This window comes from Geotrypetes seraphini, chromosome 4, assembly GCF_902459505.1.
Source record: "Geotrypetes seraphini chromosome 4, aGeoSer1.1, whole genome shotgun sequence".
Classification (NCBI taxonomy): Eukaryota; Metazoa; Chordata; class Amphibia; order Gymnophiona; family Dermophiidae; genus Geotrypetes; species Geotrypetes seraphini.
The window spans coordinates 260596378-260615820 of record NC_047087.1 but is presented as its reverse complement, the minus strand read 5'-3'; the positions used below and the strand labels follow the sequence as shown (position 1 = coordinate 260615820).

The following is a 19443-nucleotide window of genomic DNA, read 5'->3' as shown; positions in this document are numbered from 1 at the left end:
ACTTTTTAAGAACCTATGTCCAGATGGGCTGTTAGCAAAGCTCTCTTCTCTTGACCCTGAAAGCATGACAGCCCTGCTAATTAAACTTTAAGGTATGCCACTGACGAGGAACTCCAGTACCAGTGAGATTGGGGCTTTGCTCAGCTCTAAATTTTCTCTGCTGCACCAGTGCTGAAACATCTCCCATGCTTTAGCATATGCTGAAACTATCATTGGCTTTTTGGCTCTAAGGAGAGTAGCAATGACTACTTCTGCATGTCCTTTTTGGACTCACATTGCACACTCAAGAGTCATGCTGTAAGATCAAAGCATTCCAGTCTCCTATGAGAACAGGTCTGAGTACACCTAGAGTCTGAGACTTTGCTTCTTCTGCAGGGGTATGAGATCCACACACCACAGGCACCTGAACCAATCTGGTGCTACTAGAACTACTGCCGGATCACCTGGCCTAGCATGAGCCAGGGTGAGAACACATACAGTAACTCAGTCTCTGGCCATGGTTGAACCAGGGTGTCTAGCTCTGCACTTCCAGGTTTGTATATTTGTCTGAAGAACCGAGTTGCCTTTTTGTTCCTTGCAGTCACCATGAGGTTGAGCATCAGATGAACCCATCATCTCATGATGGTGTGGAATGCTTTCAGGGACAACACTCTCCCAGGTTTAATGTCTAATAATTCACTTTAATATTGTCTATCCCGCCACGTATGCTGCAGAGATGCCTGCAGGTGAGTTTCTGCCCAACAGAACAGAGCTTTTCCCTCCTGCCAGAATGGAGTGCTACTGGTACCTCTCTGGATGGCCTGCTGGGCGAATCCTCAAACCAGCTGGAGAGAGGGCACACAAACTCTTATCATGTATTTATTTAGTTTTATAGCCCATCCAGGAGCCCAGAACGGGTTACAGCAATACAGTAGATTCACAATATTTTGGCGGCACAGGATTAAGGGTACATTTCCATTATACTGAAGGGTGGAGTAAGGGAAATAGAGGTGCATTCACAATATATTGGGGGCAAAACATCAAGGGTACATTCACTGGAAAAATGGAGTGGGGGTTACAGAGGTATATTCCCTCCAGGCTGGGGACTTTAGATATAGATTGGCATCTATGCCCTTAAGCGCACAGAAATGCTGTCCCAGGACTCCAGAAAGTGTTTCTTACCCAATGGGATCCTTTGCCTTTCTCCAGTACATCTTTGGATAAGGACACATTTACAATGAATTGGAGGCATTTAATTAGATTATGATCGGCATATACTCAATTTAGGGCCTACAGAGATGCATTCACATCATATTGGAAGCATTTTGTTGGAGTACTTTTGTCATATACCCGAGTCAGTATTAATAGTGACAGCAGTATATTCACAACTAAACTGGAGACATGGGACTGGTGGAAAGGTACCTGTAGTGAACAATACCCTGCCTTCAGCAATGAGTCTTAGATAATTGTTTTCCGTTGCATACCATTAGAGTTTGGTCTTTAAGGTTTCAGGGCGGGTATGTGCTATTTTGAGAAAAAATGGTTTTTACTGGTTTCTGGAAGGGTAGTAGGTCATCTTTAGCTCGAATGTCTGGGGGAAGCTGGTTCCACAACTTTGTCACACTGTGAGAGGAGGATCGTTTCTGGGCGATTTCTAATTGGAGCTGATGAACTGGTGGGATGCACAGTCGGCATTCCAGTTGTGATCCGAGTGGTCTGGTCAGGTGATAGATGGGGAGGTTTTCAGCTATATAGTGGGGAGCCATGTTGTGGAAGCATTTAAAGATGATAGTTGTTTGAAGATGGCCCATTTTCCTGTGGGTAGCCAGTGTACTTCGTTCAGAGCTGGGGTAATGGGATTGAATGGGCTGAGATTTTTCAATAGCCTGACTGCGGCGTTCTGGACTCTTTGAAGTCGATGTTCTTCTTTCATAGGAAGGCCGACATACAAGCTATTATAGTAGTCCAGGCAAGAAAGCACAAAGGCGTATAGCAGTTGGGTGAAATCTGTGTCAGGAAAGTATTGTCAGAGATGCTTTAATTGGCATAGGACATAGGTGGTAGAAGGATGAGGACACTACATTAGAGATCTGTGCCGAAAACATGAGTTTGGCATCTAAGATGATGCCTAGATTGCATTCTTGATATTTGGGTATGAGAATGATGTTATTCCAGGTGAGGGAGGGTCGAGAGGCTACACAGGGCTCTCTAAGGATCCATAATAGTTCAGTTTTGGATGGGTTTAGTTGGAGTTTGTTTGATGTCATTCATGATTTGATCTCTAGGAAGATTCTCAGCTTTTTGAGTTGGGAATTCCAAATTGATCACAGTGGGATGTAGAGCTGGATATCATCGGTGAACAAATGAATGCGGATTCCATGCCTTGAGGCAATTTCAATATTTGTTACCAGGCCTCTACATAGTCCGAGAGCTGACCTCCAATCTTCAGAGAAATGGCTTGAAAGCTGGTGTTATTGTGGCTTTTTGGCTAGCACTGCAGAGTGGGAACCAGAACCTTGGTTTCTGGAGAATTTCTGTCTGGAACCTCGATAGTCTCTCTGGATAGAAGCTCCTGGTGAGTACTGGTGAGAGCACAGTGACCCATGCTCTGGCCTCTGGCTGCTTGGGGTCTGCTGTCTGATAAAGATCTTGGTTGGTGATCTTGTACACTGGCCATAAGATCATCTAGGCCAGAGCTACCCAAGTCTGGTCCATGAGATCGACTGGTAGGCCAGGTTTTTAGGATATCCACAATGAATATGCATGAGAGAGATTTGCCTGCACTGCCTTCTTGGTATGCAAATCTCTCTCATTAATGTTCATTGTGGATATCCTGAAAACCTTGCCTGCCAGTAAATCTCAAGGACTGGACTTGGGTAGCCCTGATCTAGGCCCTTCCCAAAGAGCATCTGTCCTCTGAATGGAAGCCTGCTCAGCATTACTTTAGAGGTCGAATCACCTGCCCATTGTCTGATCCAAAGCATATGATGGGTGGAGATCGAATATGCGGAGACTTTCCCCAAGACTGATTATATCTTAGAGTGCATATGTTACGTAGTCTACTCTAGCTAACATAAGCTGTGGCAGAGGCTCATCCAGGATCTGATTTCATAGCCTGCAATGACAGATGTGCACCATGAAAGAAGCTGCGACTACAGCCTTAATCCCTAAGGCTAGAGCTTCAAACTGCCTTCTGAGGACCATATCCACTCTGTAGTCCTGTGGATCCTTTAAAACTAGGCCTCCCTCACTTGGCAGAGAAGTACATTTGATCACCTGGGCTACCAGGGAATCCACCTTTGGCATACTTAAATCAGGTGCGGATCTTCCCTTATTCTAAAAGCACATGCATAATTGGCAAGAATGTCCCTAATCTGCCTATGATCATGTCCCAGTTTTGGAACCATGCACAGATCACATGCCTAAAAATACATGATTAAATTTTAATTGAGTCTAATTAACACCAATAATAAGTGCTTGTTAAGATTCCAATGATCGGTGCACATTGGCTCATTCAATTTCATTGTGTATGCAAATTAGGAACACACAATTTTTAGTGCTTTTTGTAGAATTAGGCTGCAAACGGCCATTGCAGTCTTTTGTCTACACTCGCATCTCTATTGTTTCCCCTACCTTCTGCAATACTGGAGACACTATTGCATTCTTTGAAATTTGTTGACAATTTTGTCTTCAACACCTCCATCTGGAAGCTATTCCCTACTTCTATTATGTAGGGAAGTAACCTCAGGAAATACTTTTTCACGGAAAAGGTGGTGAATGTGTAGAATAACCTCCCGGTGGAGGCGGTGAAGACAAAAAAGTATCTGAATTCAAGAAAGCTTATAATACATGTAAGTACATTGGATCTCTAGGGGAGAGGAAGGGATAGTAGATGACATGGATTGGCGGACTAGGTAGGATGAGTGTAGGTGCATAATTTAAAAAAAATACATCTTTTTTGGGTCTTATAACCCAAAATTGGCAGCGTCTAAAGTCCATTCTCAAAAAATACATCCAAAATCCTACCCATGTCGCACCCTCACCACTCCTCCTTAAACACATCTTTCAGTTCTGGGCATACAACAGCTTTCAGAGGCCTAAAAATCCCATGGATATATCTAAAACCCCTTTTTTATTTATTTATCATTTTTCAATTACATATCAAGTATCCACTTGTACAGATAGGTAAAGTTAGGCAGAAAAATAAAATATAATACCAAACAGATTGTTATCTGCTATCTTAACAAAGAATATATATGTATATAGCTTAACTTTAACTCAAGTCCTCAAAGATAAAGAAACCAAGATGTAGAATCAGTGAAAATGTATAATATGAAATTACAAAATAAAGAACTAAAGACTAAAGATTGTATAGGCTGAGAAAGGAAATCAAACAATCAAAAAGTGCTCATATTTCCCCTCCTTTCTTCAGGGAAGCCATTGACAAGAAGGTTGTGAGTTGGGTAGGATCAAAGAATACATATTTTTGCATTTGATGAAATATCACACATTTACATGGGTAACGAAGAAAAAAGGTTCCCCCAAGAGCAATAACTCCTGGCTTTAACAACAAAAATTCACGTCAATGTTTTTGTGTATCTCGTGACAGATCTGGAAACATTTGTATCTTATACCCAAGAAATTCTTTCTGTTTATTTTTAAAGAAAAGTCTCAATACTAAAAACCCATTTTCATTATCGGCACTTTGCCAACCTATCTTTTAGATCATCCAAGTGCCAATTTGGATAGATTTTTAGACGTATTTATGCTTCGATTATGAGCCCCATGGTTTTTATCTGCCTTCATTTTTCTATGTTTTGGATAGAAATTTTCCTGTTTTATTCCCGAGTCCCCATGGAACCCTGCATTATTATTCCTGGTTTTAGAACTTCTTTTTCTCATGAAAAGTAAAAGCATAAGTTTTGGCAAGTATCCTGAAATGGGCTTCTACACATTGGTACTTTTGGATTGCTTAGCTTTTCCACCCTAGAAGACTCTCTTATCAAAATATGGACCGTATTGGGTCCAACACTCCTTAAAGTTTTTATGTGGATTGTTATGTTGACTTTTATATATATATATACAGTGGTGCCTCACACAACGAACTTAATTCGTTCCAGGAGCAAGTTTGTTATGCGAAAAGTTCGTTATGTGAAACGCGTTTTCCCATAACAATACATGTTAAAAAAAATAATTCGTTCTGCAGCATAAAATATGCTAAGATGACATAAAAAAAGATAAATTTGTCAAAATGGTGGTCTTGCTGAGGCCAAACTCTTTGACGAGGTCACACTGTTTTACCCCACATTCACTCCTTCTAATTATTTCCCGTTTCATTTCAACAGAAATCACCTTCCTGTTTTTTTTAGAAGCCATGATATATAAAAAATATTGAGTTTATCTTAAAAGGACGACTGTATACAGTGAGAGAGGGCAGTTAAGCGCAGTGACTAACGACTGCCTGCAGTGCCTGCGCGGAAGGATGCAATACATCGGCAGCTCGGGCGACTTCGTTGTGTGAAACGAAGTTCGTTGTGTGAAACGAAGTTCGTTGTGTGAAACGAAGTTCGTTGTGTGAAGTTCGTTGTGTGAAACGAAGTTCGTTGTGTGAATCAAGACATGAAGTTCGTTGTGTGCAGCGTTCGTTGTGCGAGGCGTTCGTTATGCGAGGCACCACTGTATATGCAGATGGCTGTCCTTTAGATACAAGGTTTGTTTTTCTCACTTCTGACACTTACAGTGGCAGGATATTTGCCAAGAAAACAAAGAAATTGACCCTGGACAATCCACACAGAATAAAGAGTCCAAGAAAAACCCAAAAAACACTGTGGAGAGACGATGTTCCTGAAATGGACTTTATTATTAAAATATATATTTTTTAATAATAGTCCATTTCAGCAACATCGTACATCGATGTTCCTAAAATGGACTTTATATATATATATATATATATATATATTGTCCAGGGTCAATTTCTTTGTTTTCTTGGCAAATAACCTGCCACTGTAAGTGTCAGAAGTGAGAAAAACAAACCTTGTATCTAAAGGACAGCCATCTGCAGACTACAGATGATGGCGTGCACACACACATGTACACATTTTTTTTCACAATAATCTCACGTCAAGTCCAGTTACTGCTATTTTAGGTTATTTTGATTTGATTATGGCTGTCCCAATGCATTTATATTGTCATCCATCACTGTGAAAACCTCTCTTCTTGCATTAGCTTTGCAGCATTGATGTCAAAGGCAGTAACCCACAACTGAACTCCTGTTCCAGAAAAGTGTTTCCAGTTTTGAAAACAAAGAGCTTTACGCCCTACTTAGTCAAAACCTATGCAGTACGCTTAGCAGTGCCAGTGTAATAATAGCTCAGATCAGGGTGTAACTAAGAAGAATACACACACCTCAGTTACCTCAGAATTATCCTTATTTGAACAATATTTATGGGTTATATTTTACATACATATGATAAGGAGCAATTGGCTAGTTTTTAAACTCCCCACTGTCTTTAGATGCATGAGAGAGAGAGAGCCTCGGCTGTGAAACTCAGCTCCTTTATAATGTAGCAAATAGTGTGTGTCTGTGTGTGGTGGGAGATCATTTTATTTTTCAGGGGCACCATTATGCCTATTATTCATATGATGAGAACAATTAACATAAGTGTTTCTGTTGAAGCAAATAATTATTTCACAATAAATTGTGATATTACATTTGGAAATAAGTAGCAATGATTAAGCTTGCAAATGGTGACAAAACACTTTTGGAGTAATCAAATGATAAGGTTAATTGTTCTGGTGTAAATAGTATATATAATATAAAAAAAATAGCCACAATCTTATTAAAATCAAAGATAAATCATACTAATGGATCTTGATACACTATGTGGTAAGTGAAGTGTTGACATTTTAGCCCTTATGGATGAGATGCTCAAGAGGCTCAGAGAAATCTGTACTTTTATTTAAAGGTCCAGAAAAATAACCTAAAATATTTTGTTTTAGTATAGACATTCCTTGATGATATAGTTGTTATACTGATTGCATGTTTTAATAAACTATTTCTTAGCTTTCACATTTTTTATTAATATAAATGTAGGTGTTTTTCACTATGGACCTAGCCATCTTCCTGCTGCACTGTTCACTCTTCACCTGCTTGTTCAGGTTTGATAGGTGCCAATACAATGCCACCATTAAGGATTTGAAAATAGAAAGGAGAGCCAACATTCGTTTACACTGGTGATAAAAGGAGTTTAACCCCTTATACTCCTTTTATCACCAGTGCTGGAAAGGTCTCAGCCCAAGGAACCAACCTCCTGAATTCTGAACCTTATTTTACCACTGTAGCTGAAAAAAGTGGTATCTTATTTTGTAAAGGCCAATTTGCAGAAACAAAATTCGGAGGGGGAGGGGCTTAATTGGGTTCAATTAATTGAATTATAGTCATTCCCTTCTTGATTGGGCTGAGAACTTTACATCACCGCCTCGTACCTAAATAGGAAGTGATCTGAAATATTTACCAAGAAAAATAATAATAACATTGTCTTAACTAAAACTTGTACTACTTAAATATATTTTCTCTCCTTTTCTAGTGCGTTACTTTTAAGCATATACAGGTTCACCTGCCATTCCCAGTAACGCGGTAAGTTTGGTTTTGGAAGAAGACTCTTCAGCTTCTGAATTTAAACTCGCCACTAAACACAGCTAGTTACACACCATTTCTTTCATAATATATATGAAAACAAAGCTTCCGACATGCCTAAACAGGAAAAGCTAATGTCTTATAATGAAACACCGGAAATTACATCCATTCCAACCTCACTTGGATAAATATCATCGCCACATGTAAGTATTACATCAACTTGTTCAACAGAATGAACGGTAACCGTGTCACCTACCTACGGTATAAACCCGACCATCACATGTGACGGGCCAGATCTGGAAAAGGTTGGACAGACGCTCAGAGTTTAAGTGTTAATGGCAGGTTGACCCTTTAGTGAACCAGAAGCTTCTGCCCTTCTGACCTTGTCTTTAAGGTGAATCTTTGTGGCAAACGGAGGGGAAAGCAGTAGGCGGTTGGTACAAGTGTCAATGACTAACTTTAATTAGTAAAGCAACTGAACTGATCCATCCAAACTCTCTTGACGCTATTGTGAAAACGCACGACCATGAGAGCTTAATCCCGTTTTGATACATACCGAATGCAAGAATTAAAAAAAAAAAACAACCAGCTGACTCAGACATGGTCACGTTTTGAGCATGTGTTCCCATATCGGTTCAATTTAAGGAGAAATGCATTAGAAGAACAAAGGCCACCTATTCCAAGAATTACAAACACAACACGTGCAGTAGAGGAAAAACTTCAAGCTGAATTTGTTTTCAAATATAAGTGTAATAATTAATTAATACAGGTAATATTAAGTAACGAAAAGGCTGTTAATTTCTTGGAAACCCCCCCCCCCCTCCTCTTTAATTATCCCTTTTCACTCGTTGCCATTTGTTTCTTTTCTTAAATGACGACTGCGGAATAAATGGCTGCTGTGAAGATAATAAAGGCTTCCTGTGGCAATTATCGGCGTTCAGGCCACCGTAGCGCGTTCTTTGATGGACAGTGAACTTGGCGAAGTTGCTGGCAGGGTTCACGCAGATGTCACGGTCCGTGTTGTAGGTCACAAGCAGGTCAGCTCCTGGGAATGGGAAAGAAGCCCGAGGTCAGGCCGCTGCTTCCCTCCCAGCCCAATGTGCGGACACCATGCAGACAACTCTCCCATCGGCCACGGAGGGGGGAAGAGACCAAGAAGCAGCAGATCCGATTTCCCTGAGGCATTTCACCTAGTCGGTGTCTAGGAGCCAGAGGCAATAAATACAGTACAGTACTCTAATTAAGTAAAGATAACACACAAAAGTGTACCTATGTTTCCTTTGATGTTTTGGTTTACTAGAAAAGTGACACTATTTAGTCCTGGAGTACAAATATGCGATGTATTGTGGGTTTTGGGTGGTGGTGGGTTTTTTTTTGTGTTTTTTTTTGCTGTGTTTTTGAATATCTTTATTGAATAAAAATTGTTTGAAACAAACAAAAAACCTACAGGGAAGAAGCATCTCAAAAGGTTTGAAATTATACTCTGCAGCATGAGATTTCTTGTACAACACAGAATGAAGCCAAGATCACTAGAGAAATGCATTCTTTAAATACAATGGCGTTCATTTATTCAAGTATAGCACCTGTTTTCCCAAAGGGAAAATAATGTGCTGTTTCTGTTGATAAAAAGCTCTATATAAGTCTCTGGTGAGACTACATTTAGAGTGTGCAGTTCTGGAGACCACACCACCTTCAGGAAAGAAATAACCAGGACAGAGTGAGTCATTGCCGGAGGGGGGCAAGTAAAATGGTGAGTGGTCTTCATCATAAAACATATAGAGACAGACTTATAGACCTCAATATGTATATTTTGGAAGGAAGAAAGAAAGAGGGGGGATATGGTATGGGTGAGACATTTAAATATTAACATAAATGCACAGGAGGCAAGACACCTGCAACTGAAAGGGAGCTCTGGAATGAGAGGGCATAAGATGAAGTTGAGGGGGAACAGACAGGGCCGCTGAAAGAAAATCCGGACCCCGGTACAAAGAAGGTGTGTGGGACCTTATACACATATGTATGTGTGTATATTATTATTTATTTTTTAACAATCGTAGATTACTTTGATACATTTAGATAAGTATGCTATCGAGAATTTTATTAGTGGTTCTAAAGTTAGGATAATATTGCTATTGTCTTTCTGCTAACCGTCAAGTCGTTTATAGTCTCGAATCTCTCGATAATGTAGACAAAAAGGCATGCAATGTCAGTGGGTCCTTTATGCTGCAATTACATCATTTACTGGGAACTTTACCTGTGGAATTATTTCTTCCTTTACTAGCCTGTAAAGTCTTCTTTGCAGTCCACGATGAATCAGCGTGGCTCGTGTCCCATTTTCTTCTTCCTCCCGGGATTTGGTGGGAAAGCAAGGAGGAGTAATCCAAGCAATAAGTTTGAAGCTAGGAATGAACACATGAGGACACTCATTGATAGTCACTTCACAAGTTTTTGTTCGTTGAATCTTGAATGCACCATATTATGTCACTCAAAAATATTTTATCATTGTAATGGCCTTTTATTGCTTTGTGCTCGCTCAACGCTTTGCGATATTGTACGCAAAAGTTCTTGCACCATTCTTTGTCTTAGTTTGTAAGGATGTCTCCTCAAGACGACATTTCGGTTTTCATGATGTTTCTTGGACTTCATTGGGCCCCCTTGAGCTTCATAGGTCCTGGAGTGCACCCCCCTCTCCTCGGGCCTGGGAATAGTCTCAAAAGTAATCTAAGTAGATATTTCTTTACAGAAAGAGTGGTAGATGCATGGAACAAACTTCTGGGCAAGGTGGTGAAGATGAGGAATGTGTCTGAATTCAAGAAAGAGTGGGATAGGCTAGAAGGATCTCTTTTGGGGAGGAGGACATAGCGCAGTGTCCCGCAAACATTTCAGCATACTAAACCCGGTGCCACGGCCAGAAGGCATCTGGAAGTGTGCAGATGTTGACACAATGACATCACGCACATGCAAGATGTCATCATGTTGACATATGAGCATGTGCGGAGGCCCTTTGGCCGCGACCCTGAACCTTTCCCTTCACCGGTGGAGGAGAGGAAGAGAGGCAACAGCACTGGCTGACAGCTTACATGATGTGCCTCTCGCTGCGATAGGCACGTCCTATAAGCAATCAGCCGGTGCCTCTCCTCCTTGCCAGCGTCTCGCAGCACACTTGGAATCTGCCACGGCACATAGTTTGCGATACATTGACATAGCGGATGATATGACCTTTATCTGTTGTCATTTTCTCTGTGTCTTATACAACTTTAACAATGTTGGCAAAACAAACTCCAATAAATGAGTCCAGAAACTGTGGGTGCACTGGAGATTTTCTTTTAGAACTTCTCTTTGAAAACTTTATAAGAAAAGAGGTACATAGCAGTTTGAGTGAGCACTTTTGTTCCAGTTAATCCTTCTCCCCTGGCCTGGATGTAGGTATAAGTAACTTAGATAACTGCCTTGGATGCCAACTTGTGAGAGCGCCAAATACCTAGACCAGGGTTTCTTAAAACAGTCTTAGGGACAAACCAAGCCAATCAGATTTTTTGGATATTCACAATGAATATGCACACTCAGATTTTCATACAAAACTAGTTTGGGGATCTGCTGTCTGGTTTTGCCTATGGGAGTCAAAGTCTTATGTTACAGGTTGATTTAAGCCCAGTTGCAATAGTACTATCCTCAGAGATGATCAATTGTTGCTTTTCGGAAGGAGAGGCTCTGTGCTGTTGTGGTAGCCCTGTCCCCAACATCATCAATTCTCATTCCTTCAGAGCACGTGTAGAGGCAAGAGTTGTAGCAAACAGAGCACATGGCATCTGTTGGTTGCAAAGTTCAGTAGTCCCCTTTACTCGTCATACCCCAGGAGTGATTCTCATCAGTGGTGTGATGAGAGAGGCGGTAGAGGGCGGATAACCATGGGTGCTGTCTTGGTGGGGCTGCTGGCATCTCTTGTGACAAACTCACTGCAATTCCAGAGTCTGTCACAGGAAAATATAGAATATCACACAAACCCTGGTGCAGAAGGGCAGACCAGGTCAGAGCCCATGACAGTAAAATAGCTGACTACCCTATGAGCAGTGAAGAGGAGACTGACACAGAATGGCAGGACAGACAAGAACAGGAAAGGTTTGCCTTACCTGAGGCAGTGCCAAAGCAGAGCAGGAAATCTCTACCCTGCTATTACCCTGTTCCTGTAAAGCAGAAACCAGAAAGAAAGTTTGCTCTCAGAGAAACGTCACAGGCTGAGGAAGGAAAGCCCTTCCCTCCCACACAAGCCAAGGGTGTGTGGTTTTTCTCAGCTTAAAGCGAAGTGGAGTAGTGGGCAGGGGGAGAGAGAGGAAGAAGCTCAGAGTGGGACTGAGCTTACCCCAGACTAGGTAACTCTGCTATACAGTACAGATTGGGAGAGGAGCAAGCTGAAGGTAACTTCCCTCCAGAGTTCTTTTCCTCAGAACCAGGTGAGGCTATGATTGTTGAGGACAACAGTGCTGCAGCTGAAGGGTGGTCAGAGTAAATGGAAATGGCATAAGACAAAAGTGAGTTTTCTGGAGATTTTTTCCCTTGCTGTTTTTCCCTGCTATGCAGACTGTGGGTGCTGCAAGAAAAGATATAATTTTGGACTGTGTAGTTGTCTGCATATTTTCTCTGTGCATTAAACTAAGGCGGGGTAGGCAATTCCGGTCCTTGAGAGCCGGAGATAGGTCAGGTTTTCAGGATATTCACAATGAATATATATGAGATGGATTTGCATGTACTGCCTCCTTGAGATGCAAATCTATCTCATGCATATTTATTGGGGATATCCTGAAAACCTGACTTGGCTCCGGCTCTTGAGGTCTGGAATTGCCTACCCCTGAACTAAGGAATTGTATCTCTCACTGAGCAGAACTTTGGCAAAGCTGGGTCAAACGTTGGGCAGGAAACCCAGCTTGTTTTGTTCTGGTGAATCACTTCTAGCAGAGCTATGTGTACAGGCACCAGCTGCTAGCCGTTGCCACAGTAGCCCTGTTAATTACACTGAGCCTGCATGGTTCTCACAAACATGGTAAAAATCTCTGACAGTAAATGTTGCTATATTTTTCACTGCTAAACACAAGCCTGGTTTGTGTTGAATAGTGCTGCCCGATTTAGGAAAAAAAATTTCAATTCGATTCAGCCTATTGAATTAGTTTTTCGATTTGATTTGATTCGATTTCCTGCCCAATTGGGGCTTTTTTTTTTTTTTTTTTTCAAACATCCTGGTAGGTTTATTTTACAGCCTCTTCACCCCCTTTGCCTTCTCCTAACCACACTGGCGCTGTGGTGTGAACAAACAAAAAAGACTTTTCCTCTCTCTGTTAAATCCTAGCTCACGTTTGCGGTCTAACACCAGCTCTGGCAGGATATACATTTCAAATCTGACATATTGTAATCACAAAACAGAAAATAAAATTAGTTTTTCTACCTTTTGTTGTCTGGTCATTATTCAAATCTTATTGGTCTCAGGCTCTGGTTGTCTTCTGATAACTTGCTTGCCAGGGTCTCCTTCTTTCTTCTTTCTCCCTGCTAACCATCCATCTTCCATCTCTGTCCTCCCCTTCTGTTTCTCTTCTCTCTCCAGGAGGTCTGGCATCTTTCTTTTTTTTCGTCTCCATCCACAGATCCACCTTTTCTTAACTACCCTTTCATCCAGCATCTCTCCCTCCTTCCCCACCACCCCAGGGTCTACCATCTCTCCCTTTATTTTCCCAATTACCCTCCTATCCAGTATCTCTATCCCCCCCTCCACAACATCCCTTGTGTCCAACTTCTCTCCCTTTCTGTTTCTTCCCTCCCTCCCTAAATCCCATTGTCCATCATCTCTCTCCCTCTCCTCTATTTTCAGACCCATTTCTTCCTCCCCAAAGTTTGGCATATGCACATCTCTTTGAACCCCCCTTCCCTCCCTCCGTGTACTTCTATATCAGGGCCCCCCTCCCCTGAAGGTCTGTCCCCCCTGAAGGCCTGCACCCCACCCCTAAAGCTCTGTGCCACCATCCCTGAAGGCTTGCCCCCCCCTGAAGGCCTGCCTGTCCCCCCCTTTGAAGGCTTGCCCCCCCCTGAAGGCTTGTCTCCCCCCCTTGAAGACCTGTCCCTCCCCTTTGAAGGCCTGCCTGCCTGTCCCACCCCGAAGGACTGCTCACTCCCACCCCCCCCCCGGCGTCCGGCTTCCACCCCCTGGCCTTCTGCTTCTCCCCTGGCCTCCCCGCACTGTTTACCCCTAGCAATCTTAGTACTGCTTTGGAGCTGTTTCCTCCATCGCAGTCCCGCCCCCTCCTCTGATGTCAGAGGAGGGGCAGGACCGCGATGGAGGAAACGGCTCCGAAGCGGTACTAAGATCGCTAGCACCGCGATCTTGTTTGCAGGCTATTCCTGGAAGGTAAACAACGCGGGGAGGCATGCCGGGGGGGAGCCGACAGCAGCACTTCCCGACTGACCCGCCCCCCTCGCCCTCTAAAGCAGGTGCGGCAGCTGCCGCTCCTGCTTTAGGGGCGAGGGGGGCGGGGAGGCCAGGGGGAAAGCGGAAGGCCAGGGGGTGGAAGCCGGACGCCGGGGTGGGGAAGCCGACAGTAGCACTTCCCTACTGACCCTTGCCCTCTAAAGCAGGTGCGGCAGCTGCTGCTCCTGCTTTAGGGGACGAAGGGGTCAGGTGAATTGGGAAGCCAATTTTTTTGTTTGTTTGTTTGTTTTGAACCAATTCAAATCAATTCACCCGAAGTGAATCGGTGAACCGATTCGAATCGGGCAGCACTAGTGTTGAAGTCTAACCAGTGTGTATCTGCTGCAAGAATACCATAAAGCTGTCTCTCTGTTGAAATGAGAACCTTTTGCCTAGAAGTATAAGTTTGCTGTCTTTCTCTCATGGATTCCTGTGCTTATAGCCATCATTGTTAAACTGGGAAGCACTGCAGCAAAACTCCTCTTGAAGTTCAGGACAGAGGATTGCTTTCTTTTGACCACTGTGTTGGAAACTTTCAAACATTCCCAGAATGAGGTGAAGAGGACTGTGCTTAATTCATTTACCAAGCCCAAAGCCAGTGACTGGTTTTAACCTGATTTTGGATTACAATACAAGTCTTTTTAGTTGATTATATTTTGTTTATGCTTTCATGGAAACCTGTGATGAGTTTACAAAGTTAACTATGTTTGTGCTACGTTACCAAGCTCATGGTATGGACTATGATTTTGAGGCCATTAGCCAAATAAGTTTACATTTTTTTCTTACGGCTATTCTAAGTGGTGTTCATTGAAATACCAGTTGAAATAGCAGGTCTAGGATGTTGCCTAGGGATAAACATCCTGAAGAGCTTCCCTAGTTCCAGGGGGACCACATCAGATTTAAGCAGTGTCTCACTACCTGGCTGCCCGCCAAGCTCTTTGGGGGCACAGGTGTGACACTTTTCTCCCACCCACCTTGTCTAAATCTTTGGCAGCAGCAAGCAGCATCTCCTAGCTGCTGCTTACACAAGCCTTGGCTCTCTTTTAAATAGATAGATTGTGAGTCTCCCAGGCCAAGGAAAAATGCTTGAGTACTTGAATGTAAACCGCTTAGACAATCTCCACTGATAGGCAGTATATAAATACCTAATACTATATGTGCTGACACATGCAAATTACAAATATACATATTGAAAACATGAATGGCACAGACATGGCAGCTTCCACATGGGGGTGTTGGCACTTAGATGTAAAAATATGATTTTACAAATTTAATGCATAAGCATATATATTAGTATCCTCTATAATAAAACCCTAAGCACGCATGTGCACTTACAATGCCGTGATCCCTGCCGTCGTGATGTGTGCTTCTGTGCTGCACATGCGCACTGCCTGCCTTCTGCCCCGATCTCCGATGCCGGCTGACTTCCTCCGCTGCTGCTGCCGGGATGCCTCTTCTCACCCCCGGACCAGCAAACGCAGCAGCTGCGGGGCATTTGCTAGGCCAGCCCACTTCGATAATGCGAGGTGGGCCGGCCTAGCAAAAACCCCGAGGCTGCCTGGGCTAGCGGATGCTATACAGGGGGAGCAGGGAAAGGAGAAGGGGTACTGCTGGACAGGGGAAGCAGGGAAAGGGTGCTACTGGACAGGGGGGGGTAAAAGGAAGGGAGAAGGCCTGTTGCTGGACAGGGGGGAGATAAAACAAAGGGAGAAGGACTGCTGCTGGACAGGGGGAGCAGGGAAGAGGTGTGCTGCTGGACACAGGGGAGGTAAAAGGAAGGGAGAAGGGCTGCTGCTGGACAGGGGGAGCAGGCAAAGGGTGGTGGTGGACAGCCGAGGAAAGAGAGAGAAAGAAAGAAAGACAGACACACACATCTATTCTAGCACCCGTTAATGTAACGGGCTTAAAGACTAGTTTACTATATTGCCCTTCATGATGATCACAACAAAGAATTTTACAAACTAAACAAAAAAAACCCCAACAACAAAGAATACCGATGCTCATGATAGGAAAGAGAGAGGTTCAAATTAAAGGAACACGTAAAGGCTTGGAGTCAGGAAGGAATAGAAACTAGAGAGCATAGATGTAGACACCTGCATAATCATATACCCTACAAGAGACTATTAATTGAATTAAAAAACATTGCTGATTCAATTCAATTTTGCCAATTTTTTTAATTCGATTTGCTTTCTATGACATAGCTTTTTAAATTTAAACATTTTATTGAACCAAGGCAATACAAGGAAAGAGTGACATAGCTACTGTATATGAATAACAGTGGTTCAAATTTTTCACTTTCCCCTCCCCCCGAACTCCCCCCCCCCTGAGCTCTCTAGTTCCTACCCCTCCCGCATAATAGCATCAAGTATCATGTCAAGATAGGACCATTCAGTCTATGACATAGCTTTAAAATTAACTAGAAAAAAGGATCACATTAATTACATTTTCCAGTTCTTATTTAGAAATATTAATTTGTCAGCTTTGGCTGGTTTCAGACAACCCCACCGAGTAGCAATTGACCTGCTGCAGAGAATATTCTTTCCAAAGGAACAGAAATTGCTGGTGAACATAGAAACTTCTGTGCAAATTGGTTTAGTTGTCTCTCGTGCCAGTACATACATCGCCATCAGTTTCCAAGGGTTCTTCACATTGAAAGCAGGCAAGCTCTGCACTGCATCTGAGGTTGATTTCACCAACATAGTCTGACATTGATGGAAATCTGGTTTTAATGGCAGCCACATTGGTATCTTCGACTGTTTCTCAACAGCTGTGCTTATGTCATGGACAAGGTACGTAAATCTGTATCCTGCACCACAGGAATGCTTTCTGGTGCAGTCAGGGTTGCCAGTGGGAGACTTGATGTTTGTGTCTTCAGGATCTCTTGTGTGTAGCAAATGCGATTATATCTGTTATCTTGCCATAGGTAGACTTGAATCTTGGGTTCAGAAAGCTGCTTAATCTGTAAGAGTTATTAAAGAAAATGTCTTGACATTTATGCAATAAACAGTTCTTCTTTAAAGGAACTGATGATCATAGGTCCTTTTTTACTAAAGTGCGCTAATCGATTTAGCATGCGCTAAATGCTAACGCATGCATGATAGTATATATGCGTTAGCGTTTAGCTTGTGCTAATCAGTTAGTACACCTTAGTAAAAGAGGGGATTAGTGTTTCTTGATTTGCTATCATTATTACAGCCTTCTCCCTCTTTTACCCATCATCATCAACTCTCATATCTGATTTTCTAGGTTTGTCGCCAAACTCGCTATATCTTGTATCTGTGGAATTTATCAGGTGTACAACAACTAGATGAACAAGGCTGCAAGGTTCAGCAGTCCCCTTTGTTTTTCATATCAGCATTCTCACGTTTTCATAGCACTTTCAACTGTATCTGCAATATTGTCACCTGTATGTTGCTCTGGCATATGATGCGTTTCCAGCACCAACATTGATTGGTTGAAAGTCTTTAGAGATGCCTTGTGCTCCATGGTTCTACTTGTCTAGAGGTCTGTTGTGATGCTTACATAGCTAAGATGTTGAAGCTTATATATAACATGGGTGGAAACTTCGTCATATCTAGCATCAATCATTTGGTTTAAAGTTTGCCTTAATGGTAGTTTATAGTCTCTGTTCAAAGTTCGTGGCTAATGAAGAAAGCCTTCATCCATTACAACACTAAATAGCTTCATATCTTTCACAACAAAGTGCAATATCAATCCTTTTTTTTTAATCTACTGGCTGCAGTGGCTTTTGGAAGAAGGATGAAGCCATAACTTTGAATGGTACAGATGAAAATATAGATGCAGAAGCTTTAAAAGCTTTTCTAGCAGTGCTACTGTCTTGTAGCTCAAGATATTTTGCTTTTTATATTTATAGTATTTGTAAACGCACAACATCCATGCCCTGAAGAAGCTCTCTTCATAGTGTGAGAGCGAAATGGAGCTCTTCCGTCGCTGATTTTGAGGCCGGGTAGAAAAGCACACCCGAGCTAAGTACTTTATACAAATACTGTGGCCCTGATAGGGGCTTATACACTTTCATGCTAGTTGGGTAAAAGTCCTTTGGCATTTATTTATTTATTTATTCATAAATAATTAAATTAGAAATTAAGCAGCACTCAATAAGAGACCCTTTGGATCGATGATAGCTCGCTTTTCGGCTAGTAAGCCTAGACAAGTTCAATTGGCTACTAGCTGCGAGCACTTGAGATCCATAAGTCTCCAATAGAGTGTCATTAAGATTAGTTTGTTCTGGCATTAGCCTATGTCCAGGTAATTTTGGTGTGTCTCACATAGTAAAATAGGGTTTAAGTCTTTCAATATGCTACCATAGATTATATGTGCCTCCGTTGTGTTTAAATTTAACTTTGTAAAGCATGTATCTAGCAGTGTACAGTACTCCCCCGATATTTGTAAGGGTTCTGTTCCAGGAATCCCCATGAATGTTGAAAAACCGCAAATACGTTTTTTAGGCAGGGGAGACGGGAGAGGGTAGTTGGAGAGGCAGGAGAGGGCAGCCTGAGTGCCGGCAAGTGAAGAAAATCACTTGCGGTATGTTCTGACCGCCTCTTCCTGTACTAAAATCGGGCCTTACCAATCAGGAGCTGCTTTGACATTCAGCTCCTGATTGGTGAGGCCCGACTTTAGTACAGGAAGAGGTGGTCAGAACATATCGTGAGTGATTTCCTTCACTCGCCAGTGCTCCGGCTGCCCTCTCCTGCCTCCCCTTCGCGGTCGGAAAATACCACGAATGACCGGGTCCGCAAATTCGCAGGAAAGCACTGCATTTGCTGCTGCTTGCCTCGTCACTGCTATTTTCATTATCCAAATGATCAAATATAGACCATATTAGTGAACGCTGGCCTATTGAGCAAGTAGATTATTTATTTCTAGCAACTGTGTTCAAATTGCCCATCTGTTAGTCAAGCAATGCTCTGAAATAGAAACAAACACATTCATGTATTGGTTCTTGTAGAAAATTATGGAAGTACACTACACATGAATCCCCGAGCAGTGCATGTTTCTTGCCTTAAGGAAAAACTTCTGCATGTCCCCTCTTTTAATCTTATCTAATCTTTTATTTATGGATCGCACTATACCAGGTTCAAGGTGATTTACAAGTATGAGAGCCTTTGTTAGAGCAGGGGAAACATACAATTGAAGGTCATATCAGATATACAATAAATTCATTATACAGACTGAACAGAGATTCCAACATAGGTAATTTCCAAGTTTTATTAAAATTTGTTGAAACGCTTATCGTAAATTCTAAGCGTTTTACAATATTAAAAGCAAGGGGGAGAAACTTACAAAGGCATATCGACAAGACGACAAATTATGGACTGGATATGAAAACAATGGGTAAGTAATGATGAAATAC

The 19443-nt window shown here is 42.3% G+C and overlaps 1 protein-coding gene and 1 long non-coding RNA gene across 5 annotated transcripts in view; one reads left to right on the top strand and one right to left on the bottom strand.

The window, feature by feature from the left end:
- Window positions 1-8168, bottom strand: part of LOC117360029 — a 43510-nt gene extending 35342 nt beyond the window's left edge. Inside the window, exon 1 of the long non-coding RNA XR_004539346.1 lies at window positions 7872-8168. This is a non-coding gene — a long non-coding RNA (uncharacterized LOC117360029). The remainder of the gene's footprint in view (window positions 1-7871) is intronic.
- LOC117360028 (cytochrome P450 26A1) overlaps window positions 7526-19443 on the top strand; it is a 52494-nt gene continuing 40576 nt past the window's right edge. Inside the window, exon 1 of one of the 4 annotated variants that reach the window (XM_033943591.1) lies at window positions 7526-7615. Coding sequence is in view for 1 of the 4 variants with exons in the window: in XM_033943588.1 (XP_033799479.1) it covers window positions 8578-8652 (75 nt within the window). In the remaining 3 variants the exon portion in view is untranslated. Of the gene's footprint in view, window positions 7616-8469; window positions 8860-19443 lie in introns of those variants that run through there. The other 3 variants (XM_033943588.1, XM_033943590.1, XM_033943589.1) reach the window with 3 other exon arrangements.